The sequence below is a fragment of the Vollenhovia emeryi genome, unplaced genomic scaffold, assembly GCF_000949405.1.
Source record: "Vollenhovia emeryi isolate VEMERY1.0 unplaced genomic scaffold, V.emery_V1.0 DF939139.1, whole genome shotgun sequence".
NCBI lineage: Eukaryota > Metazoa > Arthropoda > Insecta > Hymenoptera > Formicidae > Vollenhovia > Vollenhovia emeryi.
This window is the reverse complement of record NW_011967227.1, coordinates 1,450,717-1,470,972: the sequence shown is the minus strand read 5'-3', so window position 1 is coordinate 1,470,972 and position 20,256 is coordinate 1,450,717. Positions and strand designations below refer to the sequence as shown.

The following is a 20,256-nucleotide window of genomic DNA, read 5'->3' as shown; positions in this document are numbered from 1 at the left end:
ACCACTGGGGCTGTAGGTAATATTGTTCGCAATAACATATATTAGTTAAGATGTTGTTTACGCGTCTATTTCGACTTATTATTTATTATTAAGTCTTAAGTTATTTAACGCCTACGCGATAACCACATACTACGATAAGGTTTCTTTTAAAACTGTGCGAAAGGAAGAGTAATGTAATCTTCTACGACGTATTCTATTATACGATAGCAAAATTAGACGCAAAACAGAAATATAACGTAGTAGAAATAATGCCATAATTATGAAGAAAAATTTATACTGTCATATCGTTTTACACAGAAATGACGTTAATGATTTTGTTATTAGCTATCTTGCTTAATTGCAGTATTTTTGCAAAATGCATTTTTAAAAATATTTATTTCTTTACTAGATACTTATTATTCTTTATCATAAAAGATTAATATTAGCTCCTTGAAATGTATTTCATAATGTATGTATGTACTTTATAAATATGCTTTATATTTTTATTTGTTATATTTTTCTACAAATTGAAAAACAAAAGTTAATTAAATGAATTAATCTCAATATGATAATTGTTATCTTAGGCCGTATACTACATCATCTTGATCTAGGTGTATTACTCTTCCTTGTTTTATTCCTTGTTTTATCTTTGCGATGACCAAAATAACTCGCGTTACTATCTATCGTATTACGGTCGCAATAATCACGTAAACACTTGCAGTATGCACAAATGGTGCCAATATAAAATGAAATACATGTATTCTGATCATTATTGAGACTCGATCAATCTTATCGTGAAATGTTTGACCCATGAATTGCTCGGTCACGATGGTAGCCTAAGGAGTATGTATAAATGTTGCTAACATATTTTTTCAGCAATATTTAGCACACTGTTACAACGATGTGTGTGTGTGGGCATGTCAGTGGTTTGATAATTCGAGCAGTAATCTGTACCATGAAGAAGCTGGAAGAAATACCGGTTTCAGTGAGAAAGAAGATTCGATGAAGGAAGCACGCGGAACGATTATTTACGTTTAGACGTTGTGTACATGTGATTTTAGGTAAGAGACAAACGAAAGAGTGATAAGCGTGAGAATTTATCCCCCTCCCCCCTCCCTCCTCCCCCGGCATTGTCTGATAAGTGAAGTTTTCATTACTGTCCGACAAAAGTTAAATACAGCTTTAGAAAGGTGAAGAGTAGTACTATTTAAAACAATCAATTATTAATTAAAATTGTTGCAACTATTCTGTTTTATTGTTCTCCTAGGGTTTCCTTTTTGATGTCTGTACTGAACAGTCGCATATGTATTCTAATATATGTTATAAAATGGATACGTTTCATTTAGAACAAATTTAAATCTCACTTTAAATCGATAGCAGAAATATAAGAAGGAAGAAAGGATATTAAATACGTTCAATACTGTCGAATTCATTAGAAATTTATGGTAATTTTACTTTTACTTTTACAAATCATTTAATAATAATTAATATATTTAGAAATACAATAATATTTAATAATATTTAGTAATATTTATGCCACAAATTTTAAAAGTAATCAGGAAGTAAATTAGAAAACGATATTTAAAATAAATTCATTTTAGCTGGTCTTAAATGTACTTATTGGTAATTAATTGCTTTCCAGGAATAAGCGAATGTTTTGTTTAAAGTTTAATTTAAAGGAATCAGTTATCAAGCTTTCATGGATTCGAATTTATTCGCCGCTATAATTAACCGATCTGCGACTTACACAACTTTCGATGCACACTTGAAAGGAACAAGATTCGAAGACGAACCTTCCAGAAGACGATATTGCAAGTGGAAGGTCATTGCAGATAATACAGGGCAAACATGGCTTCCTCGCTTGATTTCTTTGCTGGATGTTTGGGGGGTAAGCTTTTAATTATGTTTTCCTTCAACTGTTTTCATATAATTTACATCATACCAAAACACTTAAAGAGTATATTATTAGCTGCAAAATTATATACCGTTGCGAAATTCGTTGTTTGTTTGATAAAAAGCTACAATCAAGTTAGTGGAAGTTAAAATTATCAATCGCTTTTATGACATGTGTACTTGACTCGTTTAAATGACAATAAAAATAAAAATTATTTTATCGTATGATTTCGTTATCACAGATCAAGAATAACACATTTAGAAACAAACAATTTCGATTTCTTGTTTTATCAAACTTACGCAAGTAACAATTTCGCTAATATTTCGTTTACGCTTTGGCTTGGGCTATTAAATAAAAATCTGTTGCCAAATCGCACCTAATTTTTTTCTAATACTTTCGTTATATAAGTTTTACGTAAATCTGAAATACATTAAATCGTATTAATGTTTATAAACTGACTATATGTCTCAATACAAGTTTATTTGATGAATTTTAGGATGTGCCGGTATTATGGTGGGATATCCTCTGGATACGGTTAAGGTTCACATGCAGACTCAGGATTGCCGTAATCCAAAATATCGAGGCACCTTTGATTGCTTGCGTACCTTACTCGCAAAAGAATCGGTATTAAAAAGATTATGTGATTGTGTCGAAACAATAAATTACACCTGAAATTTAGTCGCTTTCGTATTAGCTGACGAAATCTAATATTGCTATTCACATGTATTTTCGTACAGGTGAACGGCCTCTATAAGGGTATGACTTCACCAATCGCAGGGGTGGCTGTGGTGAATTCCATTGTCTTCGGCGTTTACGGGTATACTCAGCGGAACCTGTCCGAACCGGACCGATTGTCATCGTATTTCCTGGCCGGTGCATCTGCCGGGATAGCTCAAACTCCTGTCTCAAGTCCGATCGAGTTAGCAAAAACACGCCTGCAATTGCAGTCTACGGGCCAAAGTAACTTTCGAGGGCCAATGGAGTGCTTGAGGAGCATTTACAAGCATGAAGGTCATCGTGGCGTCTTCAAGGGCCTAGGCATTACGTTCCTCAGGGAAGGACCGAGTTACGGCGTGTACTTCGTGACCTACGAGATGCTGACCAAGACGTCTTCGAATCAACCGATTTCGACACTTCACATGCTGTTGGCCGGGGGACTCGCCGGTACAGCTTCCTGGGTGATTTCTTACCCTATCGATGTCATCAAGTCGCGCATACAAGCGGAGAGTAGCAATCGTTACTCGGGCGCTTTTGATTGTCTCAAGAAGTCTGTACGCGCCGAAGGATACAGTTGCTTATACCGGGGCTTGAATTCGACGATCCTACGAGCGTTTCCGACGAACGCGGCGACTTTTGCCGTGGTCACTTGGACGTTCCGATTATTCGGTGAACAGTCAAATGAGGCACCGAAGACGGAGGATATCGTGTCGAGAACGCCGACGCAGACGAAAAACCGTACGGCGAAAAGATATGAATCCTTTGTTCATAAGTGGAACGTGTCGTTTGATGGGATTTCGAGAAGTAACGGTTTTGTTACGCCGCCATACTCCGTCGGGTCCATGTTATCTATTAGCAGGTTGATGCTAGATAACACCGTCTGTCAGTTTCATAGTTGCAGAAGATCGGGTTGCAAGCACGACGCGCTGAAGCAGGAGAATGCATCCGAAAGTTGGGAGGAGAGAAAAAGAAAATCGAGAAACGACGAAGGAGTTGAGGAGGATGGACACATTGATGAAAAGAAAGACTGTAGCAACGTTAAGATGGCTATAGACACGTGTACTTGTAAGTTGCAACGCGTTCTTGGTGTCTCAAACCTGGATAATACTTGACGCTATTATATAGTTGAGGACATAACGTCTATTTTTAATGTAATACAATGTAAAAAATGGAACATTTATTTAGATAATAATTAATTCAATAAACGACGAATGTACATATCACAAGCAATGCAAGCATATAGAAAATGGATGAATAGTTTAGCTGAGAAATGTTTTCTTACATCAAGAGATGTGAAGTTGGATTAAAGTAAATACATTAGGAAAATATATATTTTTAATTCAACAATCGAAATAAGCAGAAAAATGACTATAAATTTTAATGCGTATGTTGTATATTTGATGCACTGGGAAAGTAGACGCTTATAATGAGATTTATAATGGAAAGAATATGTTTTAATACTCATTCTGCTGTTTTATTATAGCTGTTTGATTTAATCGACACATTAAAACTGATATGCCTTATTTTCTATAATTTATTAAAATATTTACCTATATTCTTAAATTGAATTAACACATTTAATACTTGTGCCAAGCTCGCTATGAAGCAGGAACAGAAGGATCTCTTTTGTCAAGCAGTAGTCTTTGATTGATTGGCGGACATGTAAGACCACATGTCATAGCCAGACGCGACATTTATTCGCTTTTAAAATCATACAAAATAGTTTGTATCTCTCTTACAATTCCCTCACTGATTTCATCCTCCCTTCACTCTCTCCTGCAGTTCTTCCGTCTACGGATCTACGGTCTTCAATCCTTCCCTGCCCACGTGTCAAAATTTTGACACATTCCAAATTCCAGCGCACACATATGAATCCACACGGCAGCACGTTTCAGCCATTGCTAACCATTCTCAGTAACTGATCGCGAAGAGAATTTTATTCTAACCGCCAATTCGGTTTTCATACCAAATCGAAAAATTATCAAGTTGTTAATTATAGACATCAAACCTACACCCAGATTGATACGATTAGTTAACCTCCCGCGCGACCGCTCTAAATTTTCAGCAAAATATTATTTTTACTGAGTAAGTATAAGCTAAATTAATAAATATGGGACATATAACTTGTAAAAATAGCGATTTAATGTTGGTAAATTAAAAAAAATGGTTTAAATATATTTGCATACATTTATAGTATTGTATATACTTAACCAACACAATTGAAAGTAATTTATTAATAATTTATTAAGATACTATATCTTTCTATATTATTATGTTATTGTAATGCAACATTAGTCTAATATTAAATTATTAATAAAATAATTTCAATATTATAATAATACTTTTGAATAATTTCTTTTAGTCTTTTACAATATTGTAATACATTTGTTAGAATTAAACTTACTAGCTGATTTTTTATAGGTTCCTGTTAAAGAAATCAGTTAATTTAATTAAACCATTTAAATGTTGTAATTCGTCGTATCGTCGAGGGAACTAAAGTCCTCAATTATTCAAATTTTGATATGGATGCAGAGCCAACTACCAGTACCAAAAAGAACGAAAAGCATAATGCAAATAATCAACGTTTGATAGCTGAAAGTGGCGGTCGTTGTATGAGCACACAAGCGATGCAATCGCTCTATGATTTTCGACAGAATAATCTGCTTTGCGACGCAATATTGAGATTGGAAGATGGTGGTGTCTTTCCGATTCACCGAGCTATACTTTCAGCATGCAGTACTTATTTCAGGTTTAATTTTACTCGATGTATTCGCTCCGGAACATTAAATTTCATAAATTTAGCCTGCATAAAATGATTAATTAACGATAGTAAAATAATTAGTCCTGATAAAAATAAGAATAACAATTTAATTGTTTTCTTACTCACATTTCTTATTTCAATTTCTTTTGTGATAAAGTTATTAAATAAATGTAACGACTTTTCTGTCGTTTAATTAATTTCACAGGGCATTATTTACAACTACATTGCACTCTCGTGAGAAAACCGATGTTCTTCTGCCAGGCGTGACAAGTCCGATGATGAATCTCCTGTTGGAATATGCATATTTACGTTCCATTGATGTAAATCGTGAAAACGTATGTGAATTGCTGGCCACGGCGGATTACTTAAGCATTGTAGGTGTGCTTGATCTGTGCTGTGATTATTTAAGAGATAATTTAGCGCCGGAAAATTGCATTGGAGTGATGAGATTCGCCCGTCAACATTTCTGCAAGAAACTAGAAAATGACGCTTACCGCTTTATTGTCGGACACTTTGTCGAGGTGCGATTAGCATAATAATTCACTTATACTTACGTCGTTATTCCTTCACACAATCTAATCTCCCATTCCTCTTGATTTACATAAGGTATCGCAGAGAAGCGAAGAAATTTTACATTTACCTATCGAAGAACTGAAGCCATTAGTTGGCGCTGATGAACTAAATGTTAAAAGCGAGCAGACAGTTTGGGAGTTGGTCCTGAAATGGATAAATCACGATCCGGAATCTAGAAAAGACTACATCGTCGACCTGATGAAAAACATCAGACTCGGTCTCTTAGACACGCAGTTTTTTTTGGAGAATGTCAAGGATCACCCTTATGTCGTGGGCAATGATGCATGCAGGCCGATTATCATCGAAACTCTGAAATTCTTGTACGATTTAGAAATGATTACTCAGAAAGATGGAGAAGTACCAACGCCGGAAATCGCACGACCTCGAGTCCCGCATGAGATTCTGTTCGCTATTGGTGGATGGTCCGGTGGCTCTCCGACAAGTTATATCGAGACATACGATACAAGAGCAGATCGATGGATTCCGGTAGTATCAGACACACATTACAGATTCTTAAATGCAATCTCAATAAACTTTGGATATAGCATTGCAAGATTAAATTTTTTTATTATGTCACATGTGTAAATAACAATAGAAAAACATGGTATAAAAATGGAATGTATCAGTGAACGTATTGTTCACTGATACATTTCTTGTCGATTGTCACCCATTTAGTTCGTAAAAAAAAAGAAATCAATCACGTGACTGGAACTAGCATTCATTACTCTCGAACCGCTAATACTAAAATTGGAGAGAAAGACCATTTTATTTCAAGAAAGTTTTAACAATTTATTTGTGTGAAATCTTGAGTCTTTTAGATCGAGGAAACAGATCGGGCTGGTCCGCGAGCTTATCATGGACTTACGGTGATTGGTTTCGATATTTACGTCATTGGGGGATTTGACGGAGTCGATTATTTCAACAGCTGCCGTTGTTTCAACGCGGTGACCAAGGTGTGGCGAGAGGTTGCTCCCATGAACGTTAGAAGGTCGAATATATTTCAAAGGGGCTAGTCGCTAGTCCTGCGATTTAGATTAATTTCAATTTTAAAACGGTTAAGAAATAGTGCAATATGCAAACACAACAAATATTTAGATACATATTCATAGTTATGTTTCAATATATGTACATATGTTGTAATTATATAGTTATAATAATAAGGTACGTACAATATTCTGAAGAAAATTATTTAAAAAATTATAAAAGACATAAAAAATATTGCGTACATTGTACAAATACAAACCAAAGTTCAGTGACTAGCTCCTTGATAGAATCGCCAGCAATGAAAGCTCGCATCAGAATTATTTCATTTGTCGCAGATGTTATGTTAGCGTGGCAGTTTTAAACGATCTTATTTACGCAATGGGTGGATTCGATGGATATCATCGTCAAAAAACGGCGGAATGTTATAATTACAAGACAAATCAATGGTCTCTCATTACATCGATGAACGTGCAGAGATCTGACGCGAGTGCAACGACATTAAACGGTACCACTTAATGCTTCATAAATATACTCTGATGTTTGTTTTATTTAACAGTATCCATTGTAATATAATCAACTTCTCCATTAAACGTAGATGGATGTCAAGCATTTTGTAAGTAAATTATATAAATAAATTTTTTAAAAAATATATAATTCCTGTACAATAAATATAGATGCAAGAAGTTTTCAAATATATATTAAAAAAGAACAAGAATATTGTAATAACGTTATTTACTGAGAAAAAATGAGCACGAATATATAAATTATAAATTCTTATAATTTTGCATAAAAATAACGAATCTATAATCCTTAGTTGATAATGCAATAAAGATACATTGCTTGTTGGTAATTTTCCTATGTGCATTGTAGATAAAATATACATTACGGGCGGTTTCGATGGACATGATTGTCTGAATACGGCCGAGGTATATGATCCAAACACCAACCAGTGGACAATGATAACAGCAATGAGGTCACGCAGGAGCGGTGTGTCGTGCATATCTTATCATGGCTGTGTTTATGTTATTGGTACTAAGACATGTTACAAAAGTTCAATTTACTTACGCATAAGCATGTTTATATACACGAGAAAGCTAATTTAAAAAATACTCTTTTTCTCATGCAAAACTATTATATTAACTATATATATATATATATTTATTTTACAATGTTACTATTACTAATTGTAAGAAATCAATGACTTTGTTCATAAAGGGGGTTTCAATGGAATATCGAGAATGTGCAGTGGAGAAAAGTATAAACCTTCTACGAACAGCTGGAGCCATATTCCCGATATGTATAATCCACGTAGCAACTTTGGCATCGAAGTTATTGACGACATGATCTTTGCTATCGGCGGTTTTAATGGCGTTACCACAACGTACCAGGTGGAATGTTACGACGAGAAAACAAACGAGTGGTAATTAATCCCTGATGTCAATCTTTTTCGTTGGATTATACAATCAATAAGAAAGGACAATATAATTAATGCTAAAAATAGTTGTAAATTTTTGTGGAAGTAACGTAACGTTTGTGGAAGTAACAAAATGTAATAAAACTCACAGTTTGACAACAGTTTTATCTTCCAAGCGTTCGTTGTACTTATGATTCTTATGATGTTAATTCCCACAATTCTAAACGTAGGTACGAGGCGACAGACACGAACATATGCAGATCAGCACTGTCGGCCTGCGTGATTATGGGTCTTCCGAATGTGTACGATTATATTCACAAGCATCGTGAGCTCTTGATGGAAGAAAAGCGCCAGAAGTTACTGGCTCACGAAGTACGTCGAAGTCAACAGCAGCAGGAGCAGCAGCAGATGAGGCAGACTTCGCAACTCGGTCAAATCGTACCGACACCACCACCTCTACCATACTAATAACAATTAGCAAAAGTGATGATGATAATAATTGGCAACACTAAAACCAAAAACCATTATTATGTAAACCAGCCGTGCTTGCTAAAAAACAATCAGTGAATTATTATTGAAGACAGGGAATAGTCACTAATTTACAGTTACAAGTATACCACTGCGATTTTCAGTGGTATACTTGTAACAGCAAATCAGTGACTGTTCACTGTTTTCAGTGATAATTTACTGATTGACTTTTAGAGAGTGTAACATTTGTTTCATGTAATTGATTTGCAATTTTATAGCAATTGTTACAGACGTAGTACAAGATGATAATCAGAAAAATGAGAGCCAACTGATCAATTGTCAGTGGCAAAGAGATAGCTGTTTATATATTTGCCAATGATTATTTTTATACTCACGAAGAGAATATTTTATTATATTTATTATATAATTTTCAGACTACCCTTTACTCATCTTTGTTAAATCTTTTTTGATACTGCAGATATTTCTATCGAAACTTTTTGCGATATTTATACATGCTATCTCAAATGATTAAATTAACTTAATTCTTTTTTCATTTCCAAGAGTAATGATTAAATATTGATTGAATTATTGCAACAATAATGCTGAGAATGGCAGCGTAAATTAAAATAATTACATTGTACGCATATAAAAGTGCAAATAAAACAAATGACCAAAAAATAAGGAAAATAAAAACAGAATTTTATAAGATAATTTCGTGACAAACGTGAGAAATCACTCGCACAAGAGACGTTTATTTGGCGTTTCCGGAGTACGAAATTGTATAAGCGATTGCGTGCAGCAATGCCATTCGTAACAGAAAATAAAATTGCAACAATCTGTATAAAAGTGTTGTTTACACTTATTTATAACACATTTAATTTGTGCAATTCTCTTTAAGTGCTGTATATTAATCTTACTAAATTAAGATGGCAATATTTCCTTATCTCATTAAAAGAAATTGTAAGTAAAATTTTAAGTTATCTACAGAGCCTACAGAGTGTCTCAAATAATAGCCGTATCTTTTGTAACTACCTGTAGGCAGGGAAAATCGAAGTAACGTAGACTGGCAAGTGTCGGCGGCAAGTTGTTTGATCTGCAAACACGCCCTCTGAGGAAGCGAATCCAAAAATAAAATTTACCCGATGGCCTAAGGTTTCAGGTTCATTCTGACTAACCAGAGACCAATTCAGTCTGCGCGTGATCGCCTGGTGACACTGGTGACGCGTGCTCTCTCACAGCGAGTAATTAACAGAAGTCACTCGCACTGCGAAACGTGAATTATGAGTCATCAAATGTGCGCGCCACATCGAAGTGGATGACGCGCTGACATACTTCAAAGGCACACGCACCATTTATAAATAAATAAAAATTCCATCTAGCGGCGGGGATCATGTGCGGGAGAGCAGTTAGTAACCTTCGCCACGCCGGCTGTCTCGTTTCTGAGTTGGCCACCGTGACGTAAAACGTGTGTATTTGTAAAGCGGAGACGTGTAATCGCCGAGTGGTCGCGCGTTTAAAGACGGGCTCCGGAGTACTCCGGACGGCGAGACAGTGCTCCGAAACGCGTCCGTCGACGCCGCGCGATGGTGAGCTGAGGCGACACGGGGGGCAATGGCGAAAGTCGCGAGGGGGTCCGACTCGGTGCCCACGATTTTGTTATGCGAACATTGCGCTAATCAGACGTTCAAGCAGGTTCAAGACTTCGTTAGGTGGGTCCATCTGCTTAAAGTCGATCAGTTACGTCGCCCCGTTTCGTTCAACGATTCGTTTCGAGACAGCATTTTTTTTAAACAATTCTGCCGGCGGTTTGGGGACGTTAATCCGAGGCGACGCAAACGTTTATGTGCTATCGATAATGATATATAATTGCTTTAGAAAAGCGACATAGTGGAAGCACTTTAGATGACGCGTGCTAACTTTATAAGTATATTGCTTTTACGAATGTACCATGGGATGTGCATTACTTTACAATTTGTTTCAGGCACTTGAGGGATCAGCATTGCTCCAGAGAAGGCGGATCTTTCGTGTGTCTCTATGGATATAATGGAGTATGCACCAGTCTTCCCGTGGAAGGTGTTTCCGACAAGGATTATATAGCGCACGCCACGAAGCACGCAGTTATGCAACAGCAGCGAAAAAGCAATGGCCAGTTATCCGAGGCGGGCTCATCGTGGACCGTCTATTCCGCTGCCCAAAATCTACCTGCTGTCCTGAACGATCCGTTTAAAGGGAAACAAAGTAACTTTCTAACTCGCACCTGGGGAGATGGATTCGTGGAGAAAGTGGACATTCCGAAGAGTCCGTATCTTCCTGAGGTTACGATGCAACATTTCGAAATGTATTTGAAAAAAATCGCGAGGGTAATTATTTGTTTAAAGCACAATTTTTCTTAATAAATATTATTTTCGATAAGTTATTCTTATAAATTTAGCAGGGAACTGTATTTTTCCATTTTCTTCTTCCAGAGATATCGGAAGCACTCGCGTATGAATATCAACAGGCCAACTACTCCAAACGAATTGCTTCAAAATTTTCCTAACCTTAGAAAGGTGAAGTCATTGGGTAAGATTCTCTATATTTATATTATAAAGATACTGTAGAATAAAATTTAATGAGAGAAATACATCTTAAAATAAATATGAAAGAAGACTCTGCCTCTGTGAAAAGTTAGTTTAAATTCTATTTCATGTGCGTCACATGTTATTTTTTAAGGACACTTGCTTTAATAATTAATGAATTAATTTATCTTCATTTATCAGCTTAAAACCTACTTCAATTTAATTTAAAATTCTAATTTGTTACACATTCATACACAAGTTTAATTAATTTTTCTATAAGTTTATGTTTCATTTTGATTAACATAGTATTAGCTATATAACTTTACAGGTGAATTTTTAAAATCTGCTTTGAGTTATAAAAGATAATATCATTTTTCCGCCATTAAAAACCGTAATATGTTTTTTTTGTTTCAGATCGACTGCCGTTTGATTTAGCTAATATTCCAAAGATCTTTTTAGTCCCAAACTTAGATCTTTCACACAAAGATAACTTTGACGCTGTGTTTCCGTTTGCGAAAGACGGTCTCTTAACTGAAGACTGTAATATTGTTATGCACGTGAAGCAAATGCAAGAGAAGGTATGATTATAAACGAAAAAAAAATGAAAGAGTAAACGCGCATGGGCGTACAAATCTTGCTAGTAACATTATATCTTTAGATCTAAATGTTTGTTATACTGTAAAAATAATGATATGACGCAGGAAGGTAGATAAAATTAATTCCCGAGATTTCACTATTTGTTGCTAAATTATGCAAAATACATTGTTACAGCTGAGTCACTACCTGGACGTTGTGGAAGTTCGAATAGCAGAGCAAGTCGCATCGAAATCTCAAGCCTTTTTCCACGCAATGACATCTCATGATGTGCTTATGGAACAACTAACTCAAACTATAACGGTTTTAAAAGCGCTTAGGAAAAATATTCATCAAGTCGATAAGCATCTAGTCAAGGACTCTTTAGAAATTTTACGGTAAGTTTGTACACGACACACCCCAGCAAGGAATGACACGTCAATCGATTTGTGTAATTGTTGCAAAAAGAGATTTGTGATTGAATTTGGGTGTTAAAAATCTGCTATCTCATATTAGAAACCTATCTCATAATAAAGGACTTTTCTGTATATTTAATTTTATAAATTTATAAATTTTGAGATTTGCTCTTCTTATTTAGCTTGGAGCGCGCTAGGTCTAACAGATTACTGGTTCAAGAAAAGTTGAAACTTATGGCAACCGTACATCAAAGTCAACCCATGATACAATTGTTGTTGTCCACGCCAGATTATGTTGCGGCATTAGACCTTATTTCTACGACGCAAGAAATTCTCTTGCAGGAACTTAACGGAATACATAGCTTTAGGTAAATATAAATTCTGAAAAACTTATTTTCACAATTTATTATTCGTTTGCAAGTTCTATTAAAAATGTTATTAAAGCTTTTACAATTATCCATACGTTTACATTGCTCAGACATTTAAGTTCCCAACTGACTGAGATGGAGAAGCTTGTGGACAAGATGCTGTCGACCGAGTTTCAGAGATACGCAACTGCGGATCTCAATAGGCCGTTAAGTGACGAGAATACCGTCTTGGACGGCGTAAGTACGCACACAATGTCGTATCGCATTGTATCCCTAGTCTGTAGCGAACAAACCTCCGTACATCTCTTCTCAGTGAGATTATTTGTACGTCCTCAACGAACAGGATAAACTGGTCTCCATCATTTCTGGTCTACTACGTCAGAAGCATTTTCAATTTGTGGACACGTACAAAGAGGAAGCTGTGACCACTGTAAGAGCCTTAACGAAGCAACGTGTGATAGAGGCTCTGGCGGCGAGCGATTGTTGTAGCGATCAGCAAGCGGCAGCCCTCGAAGTTGGAGGTCTCTCATTGACAGAAAGATTAACTTTGCTCCACAACACTATACAGTCTTTCACATTTCTTCTATTACGAGTTAAGGTATATAATATTGAGTAAACGATACATTCCATATGTATTCTTCTTTATCACCTTTTGCTTAATGCTATTTAATGCAGATTCTTATATTTTTTATATTAAAAATCTTAAAAATCTTCGTAACTGGGCAGCAAAGTTAATGTTAAAGTTTTAAAAATTTATTACAAAAACAGAGTCTCTTCCATTTTGTTTTTAAAGTACTTCCACTTATTAATATTTCGAGATTATAACAATTGTTATTTGTTTTTGAATTGTGGAACACTTGGTAGATATAGACATTCTATACATTTTATGCATTATACTCGTACGTATAATAATAAAATACCCTTATTAGGCAGTTCATGATGTAATGAGAGACACTGCGGACTTATCAGCGGGACGTTTATGCGACGGCTCGTTTGACGAATCAGTACCTGATCAATTATTGACCCGAGAAGAGCATTCGCGAGTGATTACTAAACTCGGTGACATGATCACCTCTGTATGCGATTATTGCCACGAGCGAATGGGGAACCTGCTTTCAGCTGGAACGAATGAAAAGGATAAATTCCATAACGATAAGGACAAGATAATTGCTGATGTTTCACTGAATAAATTAGAAGATAAAGAATGTCAAACGGATAAGAGTTCTTGGCTGAGTGAGAGAGCAACGACCGCTCAAGTCTGCCAATTAGCTAACATGGTCGAAGAATTCACGCACGCTTGCGAGAAACTTTGCGGCAAACAGTGTACCGGATTGCGATCGGCATTTAAGGTGATTGCCATTCGTTTAAATCATTTAAGTAAAATTGATTTCTTCATTGTTAGATGGAACGACTTGTCTATCCAGTATATAACTTGTGATGTCTTTTTTATAGGCGCAAGCAAGTAAATTTGTACAGCGCTTTCATAATGAACGCAAAACTAAGTTGACGTTACTATTGGAATCTGAAAGGTGGAAACAAGCTGACGTACCGTTAGAGTTTCAATCATTAGTATCGTATGTAAATGAAAAGAAGTGTTTTCCGCTTAAAGTACCCACGTGCGAGGACGATATAAAGAATGAGAGCGTGGAAAATTTTATCATGGTTGGCGATGAGAAATTTGCCGTTGTTGGAACTGCTCTGATGCTTATACAGATGATACACGAATACTGCAGGTAAAGTCAGATTATATACGAAGCGTTGTTCATAAGCTTTGCGTAATATAACACATGGTTACTTTTTAGGACTGGTAGTGAATTAGTTGCCTTGTCTGGAACAATTGGGAGACAACTAGCCGAATTATTAAGACATTATAATTCCCGATGTTGTCAACTAGTTCTGGGTGCGGGCGCAATGCAGGTTGCGGGCTTGAAAACCATCACAAGTACGATCCTCGTGTTGGCGGCGCGAAGTCTTAAACTTATACTGTGGTTTATGCCCTTTGTCAAGGCGCACTTTCAAGGTAATTTCACATGCCAAATCTGTATATTAAATAGAAAAAAGTATGTCAAGTTTAGCGACAACGTAAAATATATAAAGATTTGCTCAATATTCTATACGCCCTGTAATGCTCAGCACTCACGGAACAAAATCCAAGCCGAGGGCTCGTTGGCACATCTGGTATCAGTGGAGGAGTAGCTTTATTAGACAGTGTCGAAAGAGATATTCGCGCGCATGTTCGTGAAATTGAAGGGAAAATCCTGACTATAGTAGACAATTTGTTAGGCGGACAAATATCCATGTGGACGGCAAGACCCCCGGTGCCATCTAAATCTTTCAGAAATATTTCTAGGTGAGTGCTGCAATACCGATTATGATTTCTAATATCACCGTCTTTTAAAATCGCATTTTTATTTACAGTTATCTAATGAAGCTTCACGAAGCTGTTTCTGGAATTTTGCCTACCGTCGAAGTGCAATCTCTTTATCGTACAGTAAATTCATCATTTAAGGAGAAGCTTAGAGAGCAACTGGTTAAAATGAATATAGTGAACAATGGTGGCCCGCAACACGGCGTGGTCACGTCGGAACTTACGTTTTATCTTGAAGCCTTAAGGAAACTAAAAGTTCTGCCGAGCGAAGAGTTAAATGACAATTGGATGAGTGACATATGGACTAGATAACATGCAGAGCGCGTGATATACTGCATTATAGAAGCAATGAAATATTATAGAAAGAGGTGACTAAAAAGAATCTGTGCATTTGTCTTCCTTTGTATTACTCGTTGTAGCTAAAACACATGATAACAGTGTTCATCGATTATTTCATGAATTTTGTGAGAAGAATATTACTTGCAGCGAATTTTCAGCATTGTGAGCACTTTAAATATTTATTCATAAATTATTAATAAATCTTGGCATAATTGTGTTGATTTGATGCGAGGAGGAACAATAAGCGAGACGTTTCTACAAAATTAAGTATCAAAGAAAGAATTTAACAAACCTTAATAATCGCTGATTTTGCATTGGTCCAAAATAACATTAGTTTTTTTAATGATTGATCACATTTAAAACTATAGTTTCATAGATGCATTAAGTAATCTATACCATAATATGTTTATCTTCACCTCAAAGTATTTTTAATGACCATAGTGTTCAAACAAAATTGCTGTAGAGTGTGTGTATGTCATAGTAGACACACACATACACATATACACCACACACACAGACACACTATCATAAATATATTTATAGAAATTTTTAGAATATTATTTTTCAGAGCAAGTATAAACGAAACTGTTGCAGAGAGGAAACAGCATCCATTTCTTTGTAATTTAACGTTACATTTTGCAGACGCTTCAGTTATGATATTATAACAGGACCAAACGTAACAACTCAAGAGGTTTTTGTATAATGCTGCATTTACTGTGTGCGCAATTTATATATTTAAAATTATATGTTTCTTTAAAAGTCGTTTTTCATGATAAAGGTTTCATATCAGTGATCAGAATTAACCAAATTGTATGATATGCAATGTACATTTAAATTAAACTAAAAAATGACGACTGTTTCAATTAACTATGTATCTATTATGTAAATCTCTCATCAATAGCATATTGATTATAATTAATTAAAAATGTAAGTGGCAATGTATGGTCCGCGCCTAAGAGAAATTATAACAAAGGAACGTTTTTAAGTTTTGTAGCGAAAAAAGAATTCGTGATGGTACTTTTTACTTCGTAATTTATAATAATGCGACCCTGGCGTGTAATTGATAGTTCGTTAATTATATATGGAAGACAATGTTTTTTTAATTATAAAAATGTTTCGGCTGTTATTTTAGAAGCACTATGCGCTAACGTGTAATAATTTACAAAATGTTGAATCTTATCACGGTTTGTAGGATGCATTCCATTCCTGATTTTATCTAGTCCAAGTTGTACATAATGTATGCAACAAAGATACATTAAAAAGGAATAATTGAATTAATTTATATATAAATTTGTGAATTACGCGTTATGCGTCGTGATCCAGTGGAGACGTGTCAGCATATTATAAAGCTCTGAAAACATTTTTTATATCGAAATCGAAACTGAATGAAGGTGTTCAGAGCTGATCATTACAAAGGCATCCTTACAGATTTCTTTACAAAGACTGATGATCTTCCGTTAGATCATCGCGCATATAGTTGAAACGTTACGCAGAAGAATGATTAATGTAGACGTAAATTATTATATCTTGTACTATCGTGCATAATGTATTCTGAACATTAACATAAAAAAAAAACTAAGATCATTGCAGCTGGAAACAGAGTGTAATATTATTTACTTAAATATACATCCTAAAATGCCTATCAAAAGTTTTATGATCCAAGATTGGACAGGAACTAATTATTCACCGTCCATTCCTAAACAGCTACATGCATTGGGGACCGACTATGCTCTGTTGCACTACATTGTATACGCAAATGTTCTCACGCATGTTGCACACTGATACATTTATCTCTCTATACTTAGTAATTTATAAATTTACGTCAAACTGGAGCGGGCGTCTCAAACGATCGCTTTGCCTCGTCTCCATGGTAATAAAAAGTAAAACATATCCATAACCTGAAGAAACATGGAGTCGTGCGAGTAGAACTGCAGTCCTCAATATCACTCTCCATCCTGTTTTTTAAAAACAATGTCTGCAGAAAATCGGTGATTAATTTATTATAATATGTTATATACTGAATTTGTTATAACTTTGTATAAAAAACATGTATTATTGTAATATATTATTAAAATAATTATAATCTCGAGAGCTGAGATAGTGAGTAATATTTATAAAAATACTTTTTAGCGTTGCTCATTTTGCAGTGATAATTGATAAATAAATAATTCTAGGAAGGAAACTCTATCTGTAGTTATTTAATGCAGATATAGTTCAGTAAATCTGTAATTGTTCCCCTTCTTTATTTACAATATTTATTTATAGCAGCTAACGTAATATATGTTTTTAACATTATAAAACTAGCTACGATAAAATTAACTTTCTAGCGTGGAGTCTATGCGAGAAACTGCATTACGGCTCGCAGTAGAAGAAGAAAATAGACGTAAGACTGATCCAAATGAAACTCACGAACGATCCATTATTATCCTTGGCAGCAAGGGAGTTGTAAGTGATGAAATTAGGAGCGTACTGCATAACGTGACGTACTTTGCATCTTCAATTGCATTTCTAGGGTAAAACAACAATGGTGTATCGATTTCTTGAAAAAGACGAGAGACCAAAACCAACTATAGCGATGGATTATTCATTTGGCCGTAAAACTGTGAAAAGTTTAGTAAGTGGCACACAGCAACTGTATTTCTACGAAAATATATGAATGATAGATCTTAATTTCGTTGCACTGAAGAATCACAAACATATGTCAGCTCGAAATTTTTAAAATAAATTTATTTGCTTACAAGAGTAAAATTACTTAGCAACAATCGTGATAGTTTTTTACAATTAAAACTGTAATATGTATATATATATATATCAAAATGTTCGCTAATTAAACATTGAGCTACATTTCTAACCATGCTGCTGCAGGTGAAAAATATAGTGCACGTGTGGGAAGTGGGCCACTTGGCTTCTTCTTTGGTATCTGTTGCGATGACGGGCTCTACATTAACACATTCTCCTCATCACACCGTGTTATTAATAATGCTAGATTTATCGCGACCGGAGGAATTATGGTCTTCCTTTGAGGAGGCCCTTTCCGTAATACAAAATGGTTTGAAAATGAGTTACGATTCTAACACGAGTGAAGAATTGCGGGATAAAAGGGCAGCAGATAGAAAGAAAGAATTGGAACGTGGGGTTGACCCGTTTTTAATGAAGTTGTGCATTATAGGTGGACGCTATGATGAATTCAAGGTATTTCATACAGATGTACTTTATATATTGTGAAAAGAACGAGAGAGAGAGAGAGATAGTGCATACTTTTTCTGCGTTTTTTTGTAGTAAAAACGAAATTGACAAATGTTACAATGACTTTACTTTCAAAATGTTAGTGTTGCTATGAACTCGATAATATTAAAAGTTTAAGTTTAAACAAAGCCAGCATTAAAGTAGGTATATGTATAAGTTGTTAACTTTAGCAAAATTTATATATTTTTGTACAGTTTTAACATTATTATAAACAATAAAATAAATTTATTGTTTACAACACTTGTAATTTATCTATTTCTTTCTGTGCATTGACTTGCAATAGGAATTTGATTCGAGTAAAAAGGAATTCATTGGAAAGATACTGAGAGCGACAGCTCATAATTTGGGTGCGAGTCTTTATTATTATTCCTCTAAAGATAAACTTCTCATACGACGATTCAAAGATATATTGTCCCATTACGGATTTGGTTCTGCATTTCCGTAAGTCTCATTGATGGAACTTGGCTCGCAATATTGCATGATTATTAATAAATTTTCAACGTTTATCAAGAGCTCATTTATGTCTTATAAATTATACTTGTGATAAATTTTGTGTCCTTTTACCAAAATGAACTGCAAGGGAGGACAAGTGTACGGATTATGAGAAACCGTTAATGATGCCGGCGGGCGTGGATTCCTTCGGGCGAATCGATTTGCAATTCCCCCAAACGAGACCATCGGCAATTTTAGACACTATCAAGCAGATCTACGTTTCACGTATACCGCAAGTGTCGAGGAGCGATGAAAGTACTTTGGAGGATCCCAGTAACGACCCTAACTTTAACGAGCCTATTATCGACAGACTGAGAATGCAGCGGGAAGAGGTACGCGTGTTTGCTCAATGTTCATTATCTTGGCTCGATGGTTAATAAATGTTAGCCCGTTTAGAAGATTGGTCAATTTTACGCGTTACACAAGTAAACTAAATTGGTTATTTTCTTTCAGGAGATCAGCGTACTGCTGAATGATATGATGGAAGGCCGTATGCCTAAAATTCCCGTGCCCGATCCAATTTAGGGAGCACAAGTAGTTTCTTTGTGTATTTACATTGCGATACTGCAACAGCAAGGGGAAATAATTTATCTAACAATTTATATGTATTTTAAGCCGTATTGTACAGAATCGATCAAGAATTATTTCGTGTATCAATTATGTTGACAATGGGTCTTTTTCTTAAGATTATAATGCATCTCGAGGCTGTATCATTTTCTCCTGCAATTAAAGGTAAGAAAAACGGTGGTCTTTGTTTCTTGAAAGCAAGATAAATTATTAAGATAAGAAAAGATTTGTAACAGTAACATCTCTTCCCTTTAAACAAAGAAGAGAGAAATGACAAATATATGAAGATATGATTGATATAATTCGTTAATAATTTTATGCATTTTTGTATATTTCGTTAGAAGAAACATTTTAAGGATATACAAAATAATAGTATCATCCTTTCGACGTTTGAATTCTCTGTACCTCGTTGATGTTCTCCTCGTTGTGCTTCTTCTCGCGCGTTTTTGGGAGCCTTTCTTACAGAATTAAAAGTGTAGAAGGGGAACCGGAGAAATTCCTGGCATTTTAATTCGGTATTTCTCCAAAAGGAAATTAGC

The 20,256-nt window shown here is 35.3% G+C and overlaps 4 protein-coding genes and 1 long non-coding RNA gene across 12 annotated transcripts; 4 read left to right on the top strand and 1 right to left on the bottom strand.

Annotated features, from left to right (window-relative positions):
• The first annotated feature begins 902 nt into the window (after window positions 1–902).
• On the top strand, window positions 903–4,113 carry LOC105567273 (mitochondrial basic amino acids transporter-like). 7 transcript variants are annotated; one of them, XM_012021995.1, is made up of 5 exons: window positions 903–1,040; window positions 1,247–1,424; window positions 1,622–1,867; window positions 2,370–2,497; window positions 2,611–4,113. In XM_012021995.1, exons 3-5 carry the CDS (start codon window positions 1,828–1,830, stop codon window positions 3,700–3,702), a joined length of 1,260 nt encoding a protein of 419 aa, XP_011877385.1. In that variant the 5' UTR covers window positions 903–1,040; window positions 1,247–1,424; window positions 1,622–1,827; the 3' UTR covers window positions 3,703–4,113. The 7 variants fall into 7 exon arrangements, with proteins under 7 accessions (XP_011877385.1, XP_011877390.1, XP_011877391.1 ...); XM_012022000.1 differs by having other exon boundaries at window positions 913–1,040; window positions 1,752–1,867; XM_012021997.1 differs by having other exon boundaries at window positions 914–1,040; window positions 1,647–1,867.
• An 849-nt stretch (window positions 4,114–4,962) lies between these two features.
• On the top strand, window positions 4,963–9,630 carry LOC105567272 (kelch-like protein 10). The gene is made up of 8 exons (XM_012021994.1): window positions 4,963–5,339; window positions 5,557–5,872; window positions 5,958–6,410; window positions 6,743–6,912; window positions 7,244–7,413; window positions 7,779–7,937; window positions 8,124–8,328; window positions 8,553–9,630. The coding sequence occupies exons 1-8, from the start codon at window positions 5,113–5,115 to the stop codon at window positions 8,788–8,790; spliced, it is 1,938 nt and encodes a 645-aa protein (XP_011877384.1). The 5' UTR covers window positions 4,963–5,112; the 3' UTR covers window positions 8,791–9,630.
• LOC105567271 lies at window positions 5,738–8,637 on the bottom strand. The gene is made up of 3 exons (XR_001009343.1): window positions 8,472–8,637; window positions 5,906–6,068; window positions 5,738–5,817 (listed from the first exon to the last, which is right to left on the bottom strand). It is a non-coding gene; the product is annotated as an uncharacterized LOC105567271 (long non-coding RNA).
• A 465-nt stretch (window positions 9,631–10,095) lies between the features above and the next one.
• Window positions 10,096–17,009, top strand: LOC105567269 (vacuolar protein sorting-associated protein 54). 2 transcript variants are annotated; one of them, XR_001009342.1, is made up of 14 exons: window positions 10,096–10,499; window positions 10,772–11,150; window positions 11,256–11,352; window positions 11,763–11,926; window positions 12,120–12,319; window positions 12,520–12,705; window positions 12,816–12,942; window positions 13,049–13,303; window positions 13,635–14,054; window positions 14,158–14,438; window positions 14,508–14,725; window positions 14,839–15,055; window positions 15,124–15,441; window positions 15,981–17,009. XR_001009342.1 is itself a non-coding variant. In XM_012021992.1 (13 exons), the coding sequence occupies exons 1-13, from the start codon at window positions 10,402–10,404 to the stop codon at window positions 15,383–15,385; spliced, it is 2,904 nt and encodes a 967-aa protein (XP_011877382.1). In that variant the 5' UTR covers window positions 10,096–10,401; the 3' UTR covers window positions 15,386–17,009. The 2 variants fall into 2 exon arrangements, 1 of the variants encoding a protein (XP_011877382.1); XM_012021992.1 differs by having other exon boundaries at window positions 15,124–17,009.
• Window positions 17,010–17,103: 94 nt separating this feature from the next.
• Window positions 17,104–20,014, top strand: LOC105567270 (cytoplasmic dynein 2 light intermediate chain 1). The gene is made up of 7 exons (XM_012021993.1): window positions 17,104–17,400; window positions 17,740–17,857; window positions 17,925–18,026; window positions 18,278–18,604; window positions 18,942–19,099; window positions 19,239–19,482; window positions 19,604–20,014. The coding sequence occupies exons 1-7, from the start codon at window positions 17,384–17,386 to the stop codon at window positions 19,673–19,675; spliced, it is 1,038 nt and encodes a 345-aa protein (XP_011877383.1). The 5' UTR covers window positions 17,104–17,383; the 3' UTR covers window positions 19,676–20,014.
• The last annotated feature ends 242 nt before the right edge of the window (window positions 20,015–20,256 follow it).

Coding starts and splice junctions, on each gene's coding strand:
- LOC105567273 (XM_012021995.1), top strand. CDS start 1,828: ATGGCTTCCTCGCTTGATTTCTTTGCTGGATGTTTGGGGG. Junction 1,868..2,369: donor CTTTGCTGGATGTTTGGGGG/GTAAGCTTTTAA, acceptor GATGAATTTTAG/GATGTGCCGGTATTATGGTG. Junction 2,498..2,610: donor CCTTACTCGCAAAAGAATCG/GTATTAAAAAGA, acceptor ATTTTCGTACAG/GTGAACGGCCTCTATAAGGG.
- LOC105567272 (XM_012021994.1), top strand. CDS start 5,113: ATGGATGCAGAGCCAACTACCAGTACCAAAAAGAACGAAAAGCATAAT. Junction 5,340..5,556: donor GCATGCAGTACTTATTTCAG/GTTTAATTTTAC, acceptor TTAATTTCACAG/GGCATTATTTACAACTACAT. Junction 6,913..7,243: donor GCTCCCATGAACGTTAGAAG/GTCGAATATATT, acceptor CATTTGTCGCAG/ATGTTATGTTAGCGTGGCAG.
- LOC105567269 (XM_012021992.1), top strand. CDS start 10,402: ATGGCGAAAGTCGCGAGGGGGTCCGACTCGGTGCCCACGATTTTGTTA. Junction 11,927..12,119: donor TGAAGCAAATGCAAGAGAAG/GTATGATTATAA, acceptor ACATTGTTACAG/CTGAGTCACTACCTGGACGT. Junction 14,726..14,838: donor TGTCAAGGCGCACTTTCAAG/GTAATTTCACAT, acceptor TGTAATGCTCAG/CACTCACGGAACAAAATCCA.
- LOC105567270 (XM_012021993.1), top strand. Junction 18,027..18,277: donor GTAAAACTGTGAAAAGTTTA/GTAAGTGGCACA, acceptor ATGCTGCTGCAG/GTGAAAAATATAGTGCACGT. Junction 19,100..19,238: donor GGATTTGGTTCTGCATTTCC/GTAAGTCTCATT, acceptor ATGAACTGCAAG/GGAGGACAAGTGTACGGATT.